Source organism: Echeneis naucrates, chromosome 19 (assembly GCF_900963305.1).
Source record: "Echeneis naucrates chromosome 19, fEcheNa1.1, whole genome shotgun sequence".
In the NCBI taxonomy this organism is placed as follows: Eukaryota; Metazoa; Chordata; class Actinopteri; order Carangiformes; family Echeneidae; genus Echeneis; species Echeneis naucrates.
Window position 1 is genome coordinate 10,518,545 of NC_042529.1, and position 21,059 is coordinate 10,539,603.

General features: G+C 43.2%; 1 protein-coding gene across 2 annotated transcripts in view; it reads left to right on the forward strand.

The window, feature by feature from the left end:
• The window catches only part of raraa (retinoic acid receptor, alpha a), a 131,516-nt gene extending 111,542 nt beyond the window's left edge, over positions 1-19,974 (forward strand). For both annotated transcript variants that reach the window (XM_029527111.1, XM_029527110.1), the window contains 7 exons: positions 5,058-5,206; positions 11,212-11,353; positions 16,143-16,303; positions 16,432-16,608; positions 16,753-16,957; positions 17,165-17,323; positions 17,503-19,974. In XM_029527111.1, the coding sequence (XP_029382971.1) occupies positions 5,058-5,206; positions 11,212-11,353; positions 16,143-16,303; positions 16,432-16,608; positions 16,753-16,957; positions 17,165-17,323; positions 17,503-17,699 (1,190 nt within the window). In that variant the 3' untranslated portion in view covers positions 17,700-19,974. The remainder of the gene's footprint in view (positions 1-5,057; positions 5,207-11,211; positions 11,354-16,142; positions 16,304-16,431; positions 16,609-16,752; positions 16,958-17,164; positions 17,324-17,502) is intronic.
• Positions 19,975-21,059: the final 1,085 nt, after the last annotated feature.

Here is a 21,059-nt window from a genome sequence, read left to right on the forward strand (position 1 = left end):
GTAATCAGTATGTGGGCAGTGAATGGAGCCCCATCCATTTTCAATGGTGAGCTGTTATGACGTTTTGTGAGAGAATGGCAGGATTTCCCTGTAAGCAAGGAAATTGTCCCATTTCCCCTTTCAGTAATTGAAGAGTGCTGACAAAGCATTCCTATATGTGTGTTTGCGTGTCGTTTTCCTTGCTGCCTACCCATATTGCACACCTGGAAATTAGAACCAAAGCCTGAATATTTAGCAAAAGTCAGGCACAACACAGGTAAGACACAACAGTAATGCTCTTCTCAGCTCACTTGTTGATCTGCTTTACTCCTCAAAAACACTGTGAAGTTGCTGTCGGACAGTAATGATACTGAGACCTATAACTCCAGGGTTTTGCAAGGCGAACTCTGTCCTCAGGGAAGTGCCTTTGGCTGTCCCACTTCATTATTTTAAGCAGACTTCAAAGAAAGTGGTACTGCTGCAGGTCGTGGCATGGCCGTCTGTCTCTTCTGACCGGAAAGACAAGCGGGACGTTTATATGTTACCCCATGTATCTTACACATGAGCATGTATGTGTGCTTGTGTGTATTGATGTGTGTCCACATAGCCTAATAGTAACTGAGGGGACACAATGGACCATGATTGAGGAGGATTCAACAAAGTGGAAGAAACTGTCAAGGCCACCCCCTGCCCTCTTTACCACAACCCAGCCAGCCAAGCAGCCAGCCTGCTAATGAAGTTAGCTTCTCTCTAATGATGGTGAAATCTCATTAATATGCTTCACAGCTGGACCTAGTAACCAGTGGGGATAAAGTTAATCGAATCTCAGAGGACTAACCTATAGCTGAACCTCAAGCACTACTCAGCAGCACTGGGACAAGACAGCTCAGGGTCTGGAGGCTTGAAAATAGCCGTTGGGCTTATGTGTGTGTGTGTGTGTTTTTGTCTCGGTTTGCGGTCTCTTGGTTGTGACGCCTTTGAAGTGCTGATGTTAGCCAGGCTATCTTGTGTCAGTATTATAGCTCATGCTAGTTCATCATGAGAACAGATTTCATTTCAGTCTTTTGGATATTTGTCCATTTAAGACTCGTCGTGCTGTAATGGAGGATGTGGCGGCGAGGGCGCTGCCTCTCTAAGTGCACTTGTGGCTCATGATGTATGCAAAGTGAATCTGAAGAGCAGCATTACAGACCACTCACACTTGAACTTAATTAAATCATCAGTGCTTTGACTCTGAGTTTGAGAACACCACACCACGCTACATTAAACCATTAAGATAGCTGGAGCTGTGTGCGCGCACACACACACACACATTCGCATCCCTGTGTTTATAATACTCATCTGTGAATGTGTATATCAAAGGAGAATTGTAAACAGTGTAAAACTAGGGGCTTTGACATATTAGACATTCAGCCAGCACATTATTTAGGCTAATTAATAATGAGAACATTTAGAGCGAGAAGCAAAATAACTTTCAATACTTCATTATGTGCTTGAGTGTTCAGTGGTCACATGTTACACAGACAGCTTGAAATGGACTGTTTTTCTGCTGGTTATACCTGACGGCCTGTGTTGTGCTGGTCAGACAACATACCAGGCTGCACACTTGAATCCAGCCTTGTGTCTGGAAAACAATTGCAGTGACCATATGGTTCATGTGGTTTGTGTTTCACCTCCATACCAAAGTACAATAGACTGCTTATCAGTAAGTCCTTACTGTTTTTCATTTAAACATTATTTTCAGGGTTGTGGGTTCCTATGCCTGTATCCCCAAGCAAAATGTGGTGTTATTGTCTATTCATGCTTGTACTCTCTTGGCTAATAGAATGATATTCTAGCCGTAATTCATGTATTAGTTATCAAGGGGATTTTGAAAGGCACTGGAGGGTCTTCGGCTTGGAAACCTTGCCAGATATACAAATTTCCAGTGTCAACATGTTGCAAGTATATCAAGGGAAGCTCCCCAGGCTAGTGTGAGTCAGTTCTTCCAGTGTTTATGCATTATGATTTTGCAGATCACACAATAGGCAGGCTTGTGTGATACTTGGTGTTCATCAGGGTTTGGATGCAGGCTGTTGTTGAATAATGCCTGAGTGAAGGCTGCTGAAGGGCTAAGTAGCTCTGTCCTCTTCGCCAAGCCTTGATGCCTCTCCGTCCACAGGCCCGCCATTGTTTTGCTCCAGCTCTCCGCTTGACAGGGCTCCAGAAGCCAGCCATTGTATTTAATTACAGTCACCAGCCCACTCACAGACTCTTGTCCTTGTGTCCCAGATTTCCATGGGTGCTCTCGTTAAGACTGTGCATTCTGTGTGTATGTTTATGAGTTTGTGCATGTGTATTTGTGTGTGTGTGCGACTGTTTAGGCTTTTTTAATGGCTCAAGGAAAGCCCGTAGCCTGTGTAAATATCAGTATGGATGTAATTTTTATGTTTATGTGTATGTGTGTGGGTGGCACATCTGTTTGTCTGTGCCTTTTTAATGAAGGAAGCCTTAATGTGGATGAATAGCTCTGTGGTCACACCAATAATGCAGGGCTGTAATCAGTCCACATCAAGAGAGGGAGATGAGCGCTGAAAACTGAACGTTTTTTTGCTAATGAGAAATTATGCTATGTTATGTAAGGGCTGTTTCTATTTAAGTTTCATTTGTTTGACATGAGTGTGGTGATGGCATGGCCCGATGGCATGAGCAAAGATGAACCGCAATGACAACAATAAGACAGCAGTGAGAAGCAAAAGACGAACTCTCGCACTGTCCAGTCTGTCCTTTTCACACTGAGTCTTGTCAGTCTGTCAGACGTTCTGCTCTAAATCACCCCCTAATTTTCCACCCCAGTAAGATGCAAGTGCTGCTGTTTGATATGTCCTCTTAGCTTTCCCGTTCACTCGCCTGAAATGAATAAACTTTTTAATTGTTTTCAAGGCTTTAAGGCAAGGAATATGTGCTCCAGTTTTGCCACTTTTTCCTGCCTTCATTTCCTTCCCCTATCTTCCAAGAAGTTTCTCTCTCCTTTCTCACCTTTCCCATTGCCGCCACAATACACAAAATATGGCACCTTATATGTCACAAAAAGTGTCTGTTCATTAAACAGAGGAGCCTTTGAAAATAAGTAAGCGTGTCTCACTCACAGCTGCAGTCCATGTTTTTACAAGCTGCTTGTCACTCTTTTTTTTCCTCTTTAGAAACATTTAAAACTATTCTGTCTCAGCCCTTAATCACCCTTGTTATTCCCACATCGGCCCACTTCCACCAAGAAATAAAAAGGTTGTTGCTGGTGTGAAAGTGACATATGACATCTGGGCCTCATAAATATAATATCCTAATATCCTGGGCCTGATTGGGTGTCACTGTTTGGAGTTGCAATCCGAGCTTTATTGCTGTTTAGCTTAACTGTCCCCCGCCATCTGAAACCCACTTGGATTTGCTGTGTGCTTCCCCGATGGTGGAGAAAGCAGGCTGGCTTTGAGAGAGGCTAGATCTTGTTGTAAGGTGTTTGTGTCTGTTATTTATTTCCAGGAAGCCGTCAACATATCTGGGCATCAGGTTGGTTTATTTTGGTTGTTCTGAATGTAATCTTCCCCTTCGCCATCTGCTGCATGCACATGAAGATTGGCAAGCTGAGACCCATGCCAGACACTATAATTAGAGCGGAAAGCGTGTTGTGTGTGAGACAGATAGAGAAAGAAAAAATAAAAACTCCATCCTCGCTCTATGATGCCCAGCATGCACCTTGAGTTGTCTTCTTCACGTTGATTTTGGGATCCAAAGTGAGTGCAGCGTTGTCACGTGCAGTTTTTGTCTGTACTATGGTCCTACTGAACCAAGAGGCTCTGTTAAATATGGATGGCTTATTTACAAACCAGCACTGAGCTGCAGGAGGCTCCTGAGCTGCTTGTCAACCTCGCCAATCACCCCTCTGTTGAGCTGCTGATGCTGGGTGGAGCAAAGGGCCTGGGAAGATGCACTGGTTCATAGTATACGTATATGTCTAGGGACTGCATCACTCTCACTCGAATCTCACATCTCACAAATTCCTTTTATTCTCTTATTTGAATCAAAACTTTTACATTGTCGTCAGTATAAAGATGCACTGCTGATTCACAAGTTGAACACACTTCAAGGCATTCATAGTATTTGGTACAGGCCACAGAAGGCAGGTCTGCGCTGTGACTGTTTGTTTTTATATTTCATTAAAGAGCCTTGTTTTGTAACACAAAGGATAATGAGGTCAAAGTCCAATACATATTACATGTGAGCAACAGCAGGATATTTCCCCATAATCCCAGGCCACTTTGTTTATCGTGTGCAACCACACACAATGCTGGAGCCTACAAAGTACTTATGTGTTTGCCATGTCAGCCCTTGCTGCATGAAGACAGAGTGTTTTCATCGTCTGTGTTTACCAGCCAGATATTGATTAAGAATGAGGTGAGAGTGTGTGTTTGGTTCGGGGGGTAAACAAGTTGCAGAGACTTGCCTTACTCGGTCAGACTGGGAGAGAATTCTGTTCAGCCTCACCCACAGTATTTGTTGCTCTCAACTGGTGATGACGATGTGGTTATCTTTTCTTTAATATTTTAAAGCCTATATACGCATGAAGACTGCACAATTTCAAAAAAATAAATAAAAGCACATATCCTGACCTTGTATCAAAGGAGAACCCTGCCAGCAAGGCAGCTGCTCGCACAGACACACTTTCACACAAGACACAATTTCAGCAGTAAATAGGAATCCAGCAGAGGCTGCTTTGATGATCTCTGGATGCTTGTGTGTTAGAAATTGTTTGTTCTTTGAAGACAGGAGCCTTTCCTGTGGTGTATCAGAAAACGCCCAAAAACAAAGTTGTCCTTGCACTTGCAGTTTTGTTTTTTTTCTTAAACACACTCATAGAAGGGGACTTAGTTCCCCTTCTAGTGATTTGTGTTACATGTCGTCTGCAGTGGATCTGTCTGGACTGCTTTGTTTAAGTGCTGTGTGTGTATTTGTGTACATGTAACATTGTGCATTTAACCCACTGCTTGCTCCATCTGACAGACAAGTGTTCACAAACTCCTCTCGTTGCTTTTTTCTCTTCACAGCGATAGAGACCCAGAGTACCAGCTCAGAGGAGATAGTGCCAAGCCCGCCTTCGCCTCCCCCACCACCCCGCGTCTACAAACCCTGCTTTGTGTGCCAGGACAAGTCCTCAGGGTACCACTATGGTGTCAGCGCCTGCGAGGGATGCAAGGTAAGACATCCTCTCAGTCCGCCAATTAAGCAAGATGTTCATCAATCTTGTAACCCTCATGTGATTTGCATGAGGAAAAAAGAACACACACACACACGCACATCAAGCTCAGCATGTCATTCGATCCATTTGATCTGTTCAGTGTTTAATGCTGGACCTTATATTGACCTTAAGTAAAATTTGTCTTGGTAGAGAATCATTTACTAACACTATTGGTTGCTTTACTGAGCGGAATATCAGCGTGACCTTATCAAGCTGTAATCACCTCTTTCAACACTGCAACCAATAAACCCATAGTTGTTAAAAAATAAATAAATTAAATAACATGATGGGTTTGCCTCATATTTCATACAGTTTGCTAGACTTTGTCAACCATGCAGGTTTTTTATTTTTGAGTGTTGTGGCTACATGTATCTGTGCTGACAGATCGACACATCCACCTTATCAATACGCTCATGTTACACAGGTGCTGAAGCAGGACTCACAACACTACACTGTTATCAGTTGGTAGTTGCATGCATACATGTTCTCCTGTTCGAGCGAGCACACACATTTCTTTATCTCACTGCTCCTAAGCCTAAGAGTTGTGTAAGCTCTGAACAGGATAGGGATGAGGAGGAGGAAAGATCTATGGCATCAAATGGGATGATACCACCAGGCACAAAAATGTACAACAGTCATATTTCAGAAAACATTGTAACCCATCACACATTTATTGCATTAACCAAATAGGATTTCCACAGTTAAGGTAATATATTAAAAACAGGAGAGTATAAATCCTCCTTTGGAAGGTTTACTTCTGACAGCAGCTGTAGCAAAAGGAGGTAGGGAATGGTTGGATGGAGACAGGCAGGGTGTTGCTTATGGTGACAGGTGCCTGCTAGACCCTCTGACTTATTGACTGTAGAGCCAATACTGTGGTCTGTGTTTCCATATGTGCAGGAAAGGAGCTGTGTGGAGGGCGGGAGGGAGGGCAGGAGGGAGCAGAGAGAAAAAAGCCACAATGAAGTAGGCAGTGGCAGAAACAAACAGTATGAAAGAGTAAGAAAGGGCAGGAATCCAGGGGGGGTGTAAAAATGCAGACGAACACACAAAAAGACAAAATAGTGTGTGTAAGAGACGCATGAAGAGCCAGAAACAGAGAGATGTGAGTAATGGTTGGAGGGCCGTAGATTAGGCGGATGGGGTATATGGGCCACAGTTGAACTCATTGACACCAAACGAAGGACGGTCAGCACTGAGTGGGGGAGGGAGAAACAAGTAAAGAATGCACAAAGGGAGGAGAGCACAGCAAAGCCAGGGCTATTGCACACACATATAAACATACAAAGACTTTGGCCTTTAACATAAACCCTCTGAGTGCTCCATGAAACTTAACCTGCTCTCCAAATGCGACTTATAAAAATTTAACAAAGTAAATAAAAGCTGACCCCTACGCTGTTTTATAGGAAAACCAAACTGCTGCTGATTCTGCAACTTCATGGGTACTGAGGAAGTTTAACATGTCAGAAATAAAATGTGCTTTCCACATTCAATGCTTATTTTTTTATAATACTCAGCCTTAAGTTAATTGACATCAGCATGTGCTATACACTCTTATGTTATGCAGGCTTGTGGAGATGTATCCTTGACTGTCAAAGTACAGCCTGAGAGAAGATTTGAGATAGTTGAGGAGGCGTCTGTGTGTTGTGCATGTGATAGATGGAGAAAAAGGAAGATGGTGTGGAAATGAAAGCAAAAATAAGAAATTAAGTTTCATAGGTCGTTGGCGATTCTAAATTAGTATTTCAACACATTTACCAATTTGACTATTTAGAAACAGTTTACGACAGGTCAGAAATCTGCTTATTGGAAAAGATTAGTAAATGTATATGTGTTAAGCCAATGACAGGATGAGCTCCACCTTTTGCTCAATACTATTGGTGCAATTTGGAATTTCAATGCAAGTGTGCTCAAACACGTAATTTTAGAGCCTGTAGCAATGTGCGTGATCTCACACTAATGCGTGATGGAGTGCTGCGGTTGTTCTGCAGTTTGTGTCAGTTTTAAACACACATTGTGCAAAGGCAGTGACTGCAAAGTCTTCGACAGACTGACAAACTGGCATTGAATCAGAGGATGTTGGATAAATCAATAATTGCTGTTGAAATGAAAATGTAAACAATAAAAAAATGAAACTGTGATACATATGGCAGACAAAGGAAATATTTACAACATGGATTAGACACAAGAATGTGACACTTGAGAAGAAGCACACAATTGACAATCACAAGAATTGTGTCAAACTGGACGGTGTAACTGATTGCTGTCAGCCAACAGACAGCATGCACTGAAAATGATTACAACAATGACAAAAAGTAATTTTATATACAATATATTTCACTTGATTGTTAGTGCTCTTGTTGCATGCTGAATTGCGAGACTTCAACATCTCAGGTATGATTTAAAAAAAAAACAAACAAAAAAAAAAACACTGTGTACCTCTCTCTGCCTTTGGCATTAATTTCATGAAATGTTCCTCCACCGCCCCAACAGGAAGTGCTGCATGCTTCCTTGGCTGAATGTGATTAGTTTTCCAGATATATTGTGGCTGAGTTTGATTATTTTTAACCAGAGAGGCCACATACCTAAAGACTGAAGTATAAACAGCAGCAAAGTGAATGTTCAACCCAGTATTATACAGAAAGAATGAACTGACTAACAGAAGGAGACTTGGGCTGAGGGGTATAAGTGAGTGATAGATGATTAATGTTAACTTTAATCTCATTGACCTTTATCTTAATAACCAGATCAAATATGTTTTACTGGACTCTGTACTGCTGGATTATAAAAAGTTCATTCAGAGTAATCATTCAATATGTTGCCTGAAACTATGAAAACTTTCAGTCAGACAGTTTTCTGCTAGCTGCTGTCTGCCCACTGAACAGCCAGAGTGCTAATTTGGAAAAATTCAGGATACCGTCTCTGTATGTTTGACTTCAGAGGAGATGACTTGGCATAGCACACTCAATAATTCAACACTACAGGCATGTGAAGGTATATGGTTGCCTCATCTGAGACTGGGGTAAGTCGGGGGTTAGCAGCGTCTGTTTTGCTGCAGCATGCCAAACTACAAAGGCATTTCCTGGGGGCTGCAGTGAACAGAGGAAACTGAAGCGGGGAAGTTGAGCTGTGCTACTTGGAGACAGCTCGTTCGTTCGTTGTTTTTAGTTCTGACGCCCGCATATACTCAACAGTATTGCACTTCTTTTTTCCCCGCAGATATTACCCTCTAAACATTAAATTTGCATGCCCACCCCCTCATGTTTTTGTTTTTCTCTTGAAGGCATGGCAGTACACGCCAGGCGACATTTCCACTTGCTTCCCGCTGAAAAGGGCGAGAAGTGACCATATTTCCAAAATCCCTAACTGCCGTTTCTTGCATGAATGTCCCGTTATTTGCAGTGTTTTTCAGATGGCTCTCTTACAAAGCATCTGTCTTTGCTAATGTGTGGGCTGAAGCAATAGCTGCTTAGTAATAGTGGCAGGGCCACACGCGCACACACACACACATACACAATCACCATAGGAGGCTGAGAACGCACTGTTAATCTGGGCACAGTGTGAAAGTCACATAAGAGAGGATTCCAGTGCTTCCCTGAGAACACCACAACCCCACACCCCTCCCCCATTTCTCTCTTAATAAAGCATTTCATCACACGTACGCAACACAAAATACATTTATAAATGTGTGAGGTCATCATGCTCGCCAGGAAGACAGCTCTGAATTGAAGAGCACAGGCCACATGCAGTCATGTATGTGCTGTCGTCGTTTTCGCCTCTTTTTCATCCCTCTCTCTCTTTCTCTGCAGTGCTCATCTCTTCTGAACACTGCAGGGTGGCTGGCAGGCCCTCTGAGGGCTCTTGTCGCTGGGTGGATTAAGCGGTGATACAAAAAGAGGCTTAAGGGCAACAGGAAGCAATGACTCCTAAAAGAAGGGTGGGATGGGGGGGGGGGGGGACACGGGAACAATCGATTGACCCACGAGCCAGATACAACAGCCAATCAGGAGGTGCTGTGAGAGGGCACCTGAGCCTTGTAGTGCTAGGAGGTGCTGGGCCAATCCCCTGATAACACAAGGGTCAGGGTCAGGCCACGATCAGATCAGAGAGGCCATGATCTGCGCACATCCACTCACACACGGGTCCACAGACATAACTCCACGGGTTTATCCCTCAGCATCATCTGCTGAATTTACATCAGAATACAAGTCTTGTTCTCGCCATTACATTGTGCGGAAAATCGCACTTTGCAGGGGTCTGCTCTTCTCCAACATTAATAATTTATTTTGTGAGACAACAGCAAATGAAGTCAGGACCAGGGTTAGATGAGGTGAACTTCTGAGGTCTGAAATACTTCCTCTTCATGTGTAATCGACGTTAGCTCTACCTTTCTCAGACAGATACATGGGAAAGTATACACACTTCCTCTTTGTAGTGCATCAGAAGGATGAATCACTTCCGCTCTGTTGTGGTAGATGAGAGACATGAGAGGAGGTGGGTGAGCTGGGAAGGACAAATTGCGGGCTTAGGTCCACCAGCCATCTGTCGGCTAGCAAAGCCAGTCCTTCGGCATGGGATGGGGCTCCCTGGCAGCAACTACACAACACTACACAGCACCACACTCCATCTCCCCCTCCCTCTAGCTTTATCTGAACCCACCCACCCTCCTACCCAACAACACATAGGCCATGTCCCACTGTGTCACATCAATAGTGACATTGACCTGTATTACATTTGTCCTGAATCATGCTCGCAGAGTGCTAACTCAGTTATGTCTGATTTGCATTAACCTCTTTTATCTTTGTGACACACAAGGAATTTTTAAGCAATAAGGGCACAGAGGTTAACAATGATTTTATGAAGGATGAATGGATTAGAGGAGACTAAAAATTCTGATGCTTAGCCTTCCAGCTGCTGTTTGGTTTTTGACTATAGGCTTTAAATGGCATCTGGTTTACAAGTAACTTTTTTTTTTTTTTTAATCAGAAAATAATTTTCCTTTTTGGAAATACATGGTCAGTTTTTTCCTTCATTTTAGAAATCTCACCTGTTCTTTTTTACAAGACATGCTTAGTTTGTGTTAGACTTTAACCTCATATAGTTTCCGTTTCGTCAGCAGGTACAGCTTTATGTGTAGAGAGAATTAAAATTATTACTGGGGGATGTATATGTCATGTGCCACATTGCTCTGCTTCTCTGTTTTGCTTTTGTGCAATCAGCCGTAGTTTGTCTCCTCAGAGATCTCCCTTTGCAGCTCAGTGATCAAAGATGAGCTTGTTATAATTCATCTGCCTTCTACGCTTGGACAACATTTTAAAATCCATTCTCTGATTTGTTTTGATCCAGTTCGATAGAGAAGGAGATTACCAGAAAAGGAATTCATTTTCTGCCCTTACATGATCACTTTCAGCTATTGGCCTCTCTTTCTAATGGATGTTGATTCCCTTGTTTCTTGCTGTGTAAAGTAGTCCACGCTTACTTCCAGCCTCCAACCCTGAGTCTTTTGCCCCAAAGGCCTTCAGACCTGGTTCACCCTAAAAAACCTGTGAACAGTTGGAAAACGTCATGAAATGGCGAAAGATAACTATTGGTGTCCATCCAGATTATGTTATGGGTTAAACCCTTTAAGGACTTAACTCTTGTTAGTTCATTGCCTTTTAATCTGCTCTGCATGGTCTCCTCTATTTTATTTTTTTTTTCTTCTTGTTGGGAACTGGATGAAAAGGGTCGCAGTAAACATGGGCACAATAAAAGCAACAGGCAACCAAACACATAATTCACTGTTGATAGATAACAATTTGACAGGTGGATTATCACCAAACAGTGCAACTATATTTCCATAGTAACCATCTGCTCTATTTGTACGACAATCTGGTTCCCCCACTCTTTTTTTGCCACCCCATCCCTCCTCTTAAGCCTGGCCCCTCTCCTCATGGCCTCATCTCCATCTTTCTGTGACGCAGGGCTTCTTCCGGAGAAGCATCCAGAAGAACATGGTGTACACTTGTCACCGGGAGAAGAATTGTATCATCAACAAAGTCACCCGCAACCGCTGCCAGTACTGTCGGCTGCAGAAGTGCCTGGAAGTTGGGATGTCCAAGGAGTGTAAGTAGAATTCCCACAATTCCCTACTCCGACACAGCCTTTAGGGCCAAGCACAGATTTCATCATAGCTGTTTAATCCCAGAGGGGTTAGTGTGATTGTGGTCACTGCAGAAAGTCTGAGGTCAAAGCATTTTCTGACATTATTCCCACTGCTGACGTTGCATAAGCTGTTGCACACACAGTGACTCCAGAGTCTGTGCTTATTCTGTCATTAGTTGACTACTGCACTTTGTATTCAGTATCTGCTGGACACATCTCTGGACTGTGTTATTTATCATAACAAAGTCAAGCTGGTGCTATTAGCTATTAGCTGTTACCCTTTTTGTAGTTTTTTTGTAATGTTTTTAGAAAATAGTCACTGTAAAAGCAAGACAAAGGGCAGCTGTGATGCAGACTGGCAGTAACAGTCAGGGTGTCGCCAGGCTTGGCAGGCCTCTGTGATGAATATGTTCTCACCTGCCGAGAGTGAAAGAGCAGGCGTCTGCTCCCATCATTGCACCCCAGGGGCTGTGTGAACATACACACTCGCACACGGACACACACATATGTGCAGGCAGTCAGACTTGATATAGTAATTGGTAAGGTGTAACCACAGAGAACCGAGAGGCCAACAGGGTTTTTACTTCGGCCTGATCACCTGACACACTTCTTTACACAAACACTCACTTGTCAGTATGTGTATGACATAGTGGACTATCAAATGGTCAGTAATAGGACATTAAATTATATGTATTTGTGGGCAGGAAGCATAGCATCCTCCTCCTCACAGACTGACTGTTAAAACATACATGCACGCAGTCCCCCCTCTCTGCCTCCTGTCTTCCAGTGCTATTTACCTCATCTTTGTGGTACAGCGAGTGCAGGGAGGGCTTCCCATGCCACAGCACTGTGGTTTACAGTAAAAGAAGTTATCCTCCGAGCTCCTTACCTTTGAATGGGGCCATTAATCATGGTTAGAAGGATCACAGCAGCAGGCTCTTTTACACACACATGCTGAGGGGAGCCAACATATAAAATGGGAATAGACTGGAGTTGGAGAGCCATCTAGTGGCGAAGAGTTGGTAATGTCTAAGGAAAAAAATGATGAAATTGTTTTGTGGAAGTATTCAAGGCTAGAAATGTTACTATTGGCAGGATTTCCCACCTTTGCTCAAATGGATTCATTTTAATAGTTTTGCCTTTTTCAGATTGTGGTCATTTTGTGCAGCTTGCTCATCTTGTGTCCTCAGCATTGACTTTGGCCAGTGAGAGTAGTGTGGGCAGGAGAGGAAGGAGAGGCCGGCCATCTGGGCCCAGCAGGGAGTCTCCCTGCCTCACACACACACACAGACAGGAACACACACATACACACATACTTAAAGATGCACGTTTGTGAATAATTCTATGCTCATGCTCAAATTATGCACATACAAGGTGACTGACACAAACTGGTATGAATAAAAACATCTGTTAATAGAAATGCACTCGAACAGCGCCTCTTAAATAGTATGCACCCTCTGTCAGGCACACACACAGAAGGTGGACCCCCCTGTGAGTGCTGGGTGGGACATGTGGGTGACCTTGCGTCTGCCGGCAGACAGCTCCAGATGACAGTGCCAGGCCTGCTGCCAGGTGACCATGCCAAGCAAGATGGCATTAGTAGGAGGGGGAGGGGGTTGGTATGTTGGGAGCAAGTGGAGGGTGACATGGAAAGGGCTGTAGTGCTACATTATTATTAACCTGGTAGTGTGTGGCTTTCGAAGAATGGCATGTCAGGTATTAAACAAATGTTATTATTAAAATAAAACTTAAAGTTTGAATAAGGTTGGTGCATGTATCATAGTCTAGTGGTCTGCCATACGGGGGTCTGATGGAGTGTCCGAGTGGGACAGAATTAGCTTTTCAGTGGTTTCAGATTGTGAAAATATTCAAATAAAAAACATGGGAAAACCAAAACATTTGCTGTTTGAAAGAGACGTTTCCTCATTTTATTTTTTATTTTTATTTTACATTTTTACTTGAGGGATTATCATAAGGCTCAGTTTCACAATATTGCAAGTTTTATTTCACAGGAGCTGCAACCCTTCAGTTTCCTGTCTTTGTCATCACCTTTCCCCATTTTTTTAAGCTCTCAAAACCATTGCCCACATGTTCCTTGAGGAAGGTGTTATTCAGCGGAAGGAAAAGTAATAAAAGTAGAATAAGATGTAGCAAAGAATGATGGAGAATGGGGCACAGAAAGGATAACATCAGCTAGAAAAGCAGGATAGTAGAGCACGATGAGGGCTGAGAGAGGGAAGGCTATTGAACCCAGTGTGAGTGGGAATGAAAATCGTGAGTTGAGAGAGCAGAGGAGGGGAGGGATGAGAGACTGGAGGACAGAGGGAGGGAGAAAGTTTCATCACTGTCGACGGTGGCTGTGCGCTGCGAGCAGCAGGAGCGGGGGGAACATTGACATTTTTATCTTTCCATTGAATTTAATCTGTGTGATGGACGAGCTGCCAGTGCTTTAATTTTCCTCACACGAATTATCCCTGCCTGTCTACCTTTCTGTCTTGTACATAGGCACAAACACGCATTCGCAACGCAACACCAATGTGTATACACTGAGGCGCTAACATTAACTGCACATTGCAGCTGAAATCCTGTGTGTTGACGTATGATTGAATGATACCTGCGTGTGTGTCACAGTATTCTGTACACATCACACACCGCTTCTTGTACATCATTTATTATGCAATGGACACGTAACCACAAACAATTCAGGATGCAAGTTCCCCCATTAGCATTCATATTCAGATAATACATTTTGAAAGATGCATTGCTTGAAGTTAACACCCACACAAACATCAAAAGGCGCATTTGGGTCCACACAAACACACACACATGCTCAATACAGAAAGGAAGGCAGTATTTCTTTCATTTCTGCTCTCCTGCTACAGTCCCCCCTCCTCCTCAAGTTATTGCATGTGGCAATTCGCCATGACAGATCGCCAGTCGTTCCTAATAGTTCTTTAATGACTTCATTAAATTGTGTTGTGCGGCTTATGATTGTGCTGCCAATTTGTCAGTGAGGGCAAAGTCTGGGCGCTAGGGATGCCCCACTTTTATTTGTGAATTAATTGGACATCGATTGTTTTGCAGCCCTCCACCCCTCCCCTCATTGCAGAAAGGACACAGATTTCTAATCAGCAGCATAAGCAGCGCTGGCCCAGATATGGTCAGCATCTTACTCCAGTTTTATGCAACTGGCATCAAATGGTTGTTACAGAGGACGTTCATTCACGAACCAAGTCATAATTAGCTCGTTAAAAAATATAGAAGTGAGCGCTTTGTACTGATTTGCTTGTTTTCACTGAATTAGTACGTACATTATTTAGTTCTTCATGTGTCAGTTGCCGCATCTTGCTGCTCCGTTCCCATGTCCATATATGTATTGGTGACTATGGCAACATTAAGCAACATTAAAAGAAACAAAAAATGCTGGCAAATAACCTGCAACCTAACCTGCACAGCAGGGTCTCCTTCATTTCTTGTTGAGCCGAGCAGTGCTTAGCAATAACACAGTGCACCATCAGACTTCCAGCCCCCGCCTTCCTCCTTCCCTTCATGTTCTCCCAGGCAGGGAGGCCTGTCTGCGGCTGATGGATGAGCAGCAGCACAGAGTAGTGCATCCCTGCCTGGCCCGGGGCCAGGCTCCTCTGTCACAGACACTGATCTCCCATCAGCCTGAGAGCTCTGGCCCTTAATGGTCAAGGTTAGGATTAAGACAAGGAAAATCTGATCTTAGGTCAGCGGCAAGGGGAAATTCAGGTACCCCAAGGGAAAGTAGGGATAGGAGAAATTATAGAGATGACATTAGGAAAGGGGATGATTTAAAGCAAAAGCAATGTGATTTTAGGAAGGAGAAACGGTACATTGGTAAGAATGGAACAAACTGAGAGGACAAGGACAGCAAGAGAGTGTTGTATAACAGGAGAGAGGGAGAAGTGTGTGGCATAGAGAGAGAAAGCTAGACGGTTTTTTTTTTGTTTTTTTTTTCTGGTATGGGCTGAGCAGTCGAGCCCTTTTAAAACCATTAGAGGCAGGATATTTGTCATATTATGTTATTAGATTAGCCGGGACCCCTAATGAAAGCTGTGGCAATTTGTCAGCCTTATGGATGGCTCCATCCCCCACCACTATTTATCAAGTAGCCCCCCATCTCACCCAACCCACCCCCACCTTCAATTCACACACACACACACACACACACAACCCAAGTAATAGCTAAACTGCACCCCAGTGTGGATGGGCTGGGAGAAATGGATCGAGCCTGTAATGGGATTCCAATGCTAAGCACCCTGCCTAGTGTTTTTTGTCATTTGGGGTGAGCAGACTATTCTCAGCTAGATTGCCCAGAGGGAAACGAAACCAGATTATTTCAAGGTTTTTTTCCCCCTCTCCCCATTACCATAGCCCTTGTCAATGGAGCTGTCCGACAACATTTATCTTATTGCATCGCATAAGGGAAGTGAAAATGTGTTCGCTGCTCATGGTCACCAAGCAAGGAACACACTGTCCTGCTGCGGACTTTGATTTTATTCTGATATCAGTTTACTTCTCTGTGGTGTCAGGTGGTGCTAATCTAGGATATACAATATCCAGGTTCCAACGCCCTTTCAAACCTTTACCTGACAATTTGCAAACAGTATGTGGTTTCTGTTTCAACGGAGAAACGGTGTGAGCGATCATTTAAACGTAAAACACAAGGGGAGATGGGGACTTTGACCAAACCAACACTTGTGTTCTTGTCCTTGCTTCCCTGTAGCTGTGAGAAATGACAGGAACAAGAAGAAAAAGGATGAGAAGAAGCAGGAGTGCACAGAGAGCTACGTGCTGAGTCCTGACACAGAACAGATGATTGACAGGGTCCGTAAGGCACACCAGGATACTTTCCCCTCTCTCTGCCAGCTGGGCAAATACACTACAGTAAGTATTTGACACTGTCAGCTTGTTTGTCCCTTAATTTGTCCACCTTTGTTACCTATAGATTACCCTCACATGCAATTATTGACTTTTTTCTTTTGCCTTTTTGCCACCTCTTCCCCTCCCGACAGACTAACAGCTCAGAACGACGTGTGTCCTTGGACGTAGACCTGTGGGATAAGTTTAGTGAACTCTCCACCAAGTGCATCATAAAGACGGTGGAGTTTGCTAAGCAGCTGCCAGGCTTCACAACGCTCAGCATTGCCGACCAGATTACTCTGCTCAAAGCTGCCTGTTTGGACATCCTGGTAAGAATCACGGCCCGCATTTCTCTCCACAAAATTTCACCGATCATCACCCATAATGTCATAGGAGTAGAGCAGCATTTCGTAAATTCTAATCGACTGCCTAGTTAAAGCATTAATAACCCGTTCTGCCTCTGCTGCTCACAGATACTCCGAATCTGCACACGCTACACACCAGAGCAAGACACCATGACTTTCTCAGATGGACTCACGCTAAATCGAACCCAGATGCACAATGCCGGTTTTGGTCCCCTTACCGACCTGGTTTTTGCCTTCGCCAACCAGCTCCTTCCTCTGGAGATGGATGATGCAGAGACAGGGCTGCTTAGTGCCATCTGTTTGCTGTGTGGAGGTAAAAACCTATTGCACATTTACATCATCAGCAGAAAGCCTGAAAAAGCCAGAAACAGTTTTGTCCAGCTGTGGTCTGTAAACTGGGACTGTCCTCCCTGACTCTGGTTGACAGCAGCTTTCGCTGAGCACCACCTACTGGCTAACTATAATCACAACAGTAGTGCAGTATTGACATGTTTTGTCTACACTCTGCATTAATCCACAGATCGTCAGGACTTGGAAGAAGCAGAGAAGGTGGACGTCCTGCAGGAGCCTCTTCTGGAGGCACTGAAGATTTATGTGAGGAAGAGGAGGCCCCACAAACCTCACATGTTCCCTAAGATGCTGATGAAGATCACTGATCTGAGAAGCATCAGTGCTAAAGGTATGTAACAAGACAAACTGACTTTTTAGGTCTGACTATACATGTCCTGATCACAACTTGACATTTTAGATATGTGTTTATGAATGTGAATTTATTCTTGTTTTTTCCCATTTCATATTGTGGTTTGTCAGAGGCTTGGTATCTTATAGTTTCTTGTCTCTGTCCAACTTCCTCTACAGGAGCTGAACGTGTCATCACCCTGAAGATGGAGATCCCCGGCTCTATGCCCCCTCTCATCCAAGAGATGCTGGAGAACTCAGAAGGTCTGGAAAGTGGCGCGGCAGGTGGCCGGCCGAGTGGCGCCCCCCCAGGCAGCTGCAGCCCCAGTCTCTCCCCCAGCTCTGCCCAAAGCAGTCCAGCCACACAATCGCCGTAGTAGCGGCCCATCTTTTTTTTTTTTCTCACAACACTCTCAGTCTCCTCACCCGACGTTCTGAAGGGGAGGGGTGCAGGAGGAGGGATCTTGACTCTTGACTGCTGAACACTGGAGACTGGCAGAGCCGACCTCCTCCTCACCTATGACACAAATCCTCCACCTCCTGATCTGCTTTCCCTCACTCTGATGCACTGTCCTGACGTGAGGGGACACGAGGCTAGAGCAGGCCGGGACAACAGGATGCCTCTGAGAGACTACCCGTAAACACTGCTGATGACTCCTCCTTCTTCTCCCTCCACTCCTCTGTCCACTGCTGCTCCTCCCTTCTCCACCGTTCTCCAAAAGACTGATGGAAACAACTCTGGATGCAGTGGAGGCCAGCTCTGAATGGAACTGAGACTGGGTGGAGCATCGTAGGACAAATATATGGACAAGGACAATTCATACAGACTGACTTGACAAACACCAGACACTTTTTTTTTTGTTGTACTCTGAGGCAGACTGCAAGCTGTGGATTTGTCAAAAGACCCCACCCTCCTCATAGACTTTGGGTCTTTTCTCTTTTTCCAACTTCAAAAAACCTGATTTCGTACAAAAGATATATAAATATATATAGAAAAGTTAAGGAACTATTGTGATTGACATGTCCAAAGCAGAATGGCGGGTTGAAATATGGACATGTTTTCTGAGATTAGAAGTTGTTGTTGTACTGCTTCACAGTTTGAATCTTTTCATACCCATCCAGAGTATTGAGAGATTGTTTCAGTTTTATCACGTTTGTAGATCCTTCTAAACAACAAAAAGCAAAAGATGTTGAAAATTCTCTCCAGTCGACAAATACAAACAAATGTGCACAGAAAACAAGTCGCAAAGAATATCACCTACTATTCCAGGTTGGATTTGTTTTCCTTTTCTCTTTCTTTTGTTTTTTTTTTTTCCAAGAGAATAGAAAAAATGATTGTATGAACTTGGTTGTATGATATGGTCACAGGTCCTTTCAAGAAATCAAATTAATGAAGATTCATTATTAAGGTGTATTTTAAGTAGCCTTTGAGTTTGTGTATATAAGCTGTATTCATTTCTTTAAAACTATGAAGAGTTTTAGGCTTCACCTGATTTTTATTTTATTTTATTTTTTTTTTTTAGAATACCTTTTATGTGTTTTGTTCATAGGTTTGTGATTCAAGAAAAAGACATTTTGAGCACATTTTACTGAAGGAAGTTCTTTCATGTTTTGTGTCTTACTAAATACTGGACAGACCCTTAACCAATCACTGGCTGTTCAGAATGTGGCTCTCACAAACAATTTCAACCTTTGCCCCCTTCACTTTTAAAACACATTTTTACCCACAGTAGCACTCCAGTCGGGGATAGCTTTTTGGCCATGTAGCAGAAAGAGATGGTGTTTCCCAAAACGGTATGCTTGACGCCACCTGTGGCCTGCAAGATTCAAGTGAGCTAGGCAGCCCAGCTTCAAAGAGAGTTAAAATGTGAAGAAAGGTGTACATACACACTGTATTAAACACGAGTGATTCTCGGTAGTCTCTGAATGGATCAATAATGTGCAGTGGATGGGAAAAGACTTGATTGTAGAAATCCCTCTACTCTTCAAGTGGTCAGGCAAGTGAAGGTCCAAAATGTGATGTTTGTTAACTAAGTCCTCACAAATCTCGCTGTGGTAGAAACCAATATGTGACTTTTTGCCAGATCCGGAGCAACCTCGCACCCTGTGACTCACTTTATGCCAAAACGCCTTCACCGTTAGCACACGTCATCCAGACCATCTTTACTGTACACACGCCAATGTCTCAGGAAGGAATCATTTTTTTTGTGCTTGGCCTGTTCTTTGTATATGTTCTGTGCTGCACCCCTTAACCCTACAATCACATATGCACACACACTTCTGCTACTGAGCCCCTGAATTTTTCTTCAATTACTCACTTTTGTTCAGCCTGGCATACCAGGACTTATTCAGAGAGACACTGATCCCGCAACATTATGACATAAAAATGCCAGTTTGGAGTCTCTCTGAGTCTTTCATATGTTCTTTTTATTTGTACGGTCAAAGCTGCTTTCATCATTTAGGAACCTGTCCAGAACGGCGCACAACTTTTCCCTCCACAGCTAATCTGGAATAGCAACAGACACCGTCAGTTGGAGAAGTATGGAATATGTTGCAATGTCAAGATTATCAAGCGACTTTAAAAAAAATAAAAAAAAAAACAACAAAAAAAGATAAAAATAAAGCCAACATTTAATAATTATTAAATGTGTTTGTGTTGTTCAAGTGTGTGCTTCTTTTCATTCTGTTTCTCAGGTCTCTTTTGATATTTGAACTCTGTGTTGCATTTTTGCCATCAGCCATCATTAATGACAATGACCTGATTTAAAACGAGCAATAGGACAAGGTTAAAGCTAAAGCTAGTACATATTAATTAACAGACAGCACATCATCGCTTAAAATTTGATTGCATATGCAGTTGAACACATGCATGCTTAATTCAATAATAATAAAATGTTTCCCAGCAACAGAATTATTTGATTGGTTAGACCAGGTTTATACTTAATAGAAATGACAAAGTTGTATATATTAATCTGCACAGACCTTGCACAATAAACTCTTACTTGTGCTGCTTTAAAATCATGTTGTGATCGCAGAGACACTGAAAGTCTGCCGTCCTCACCAGGTGAGAGTTGTCGCTACTTCTTTATATTTGACTTATTCATTCATTTGTAAAACCTGAACCCCTTGATAACCAATTTATTAACTTTAGTTAGTACACTTTTACAGTTAAAGTTGTGTAAGGGTATGTATGAAAATGTTTATGACCATAAAATATATTACATGCCACTAAATACATCATTTAATGTAAATCCATGCAATTGCAGTCTGGTCACGAGGATCTTGCATAAGTTGGAAACAAAATAATAAATATCATTAGAGTTGTTATTTATATGTGAATTACATTTTAATGTGGCAGATGGTGGTCAGAAAGAAGCCCAGTGGCTGGTGATGATGAAGATGAGCCGAGCTCGTAACATCCTCTCTGCCCCCCAAGCCCTAACCTAAATGCAGCTTTCCTTTTTGGAAGTCTTCTGTCCCCTCATCGGGTCTTTTGCCCTTTTCAAAGAAACTTTCCAAAGATGCTTGTTTTTTACTCGTTTTGCGAGCTTGTGGATTTAATTTTAGCGGTAACGTATCACGTGACCGAGACCAGCGTCGCGACATGCGTCAAGAATGAGGCACAGACGGATGGAACGGAGAGAATCCGGTCATCTGTCACGATAAAACATCGTTCAGACTCGGATGATAGAGAAAACGGAAGTAATCTCAGTTATTTCTTCTTTCTGTGCCGGTAC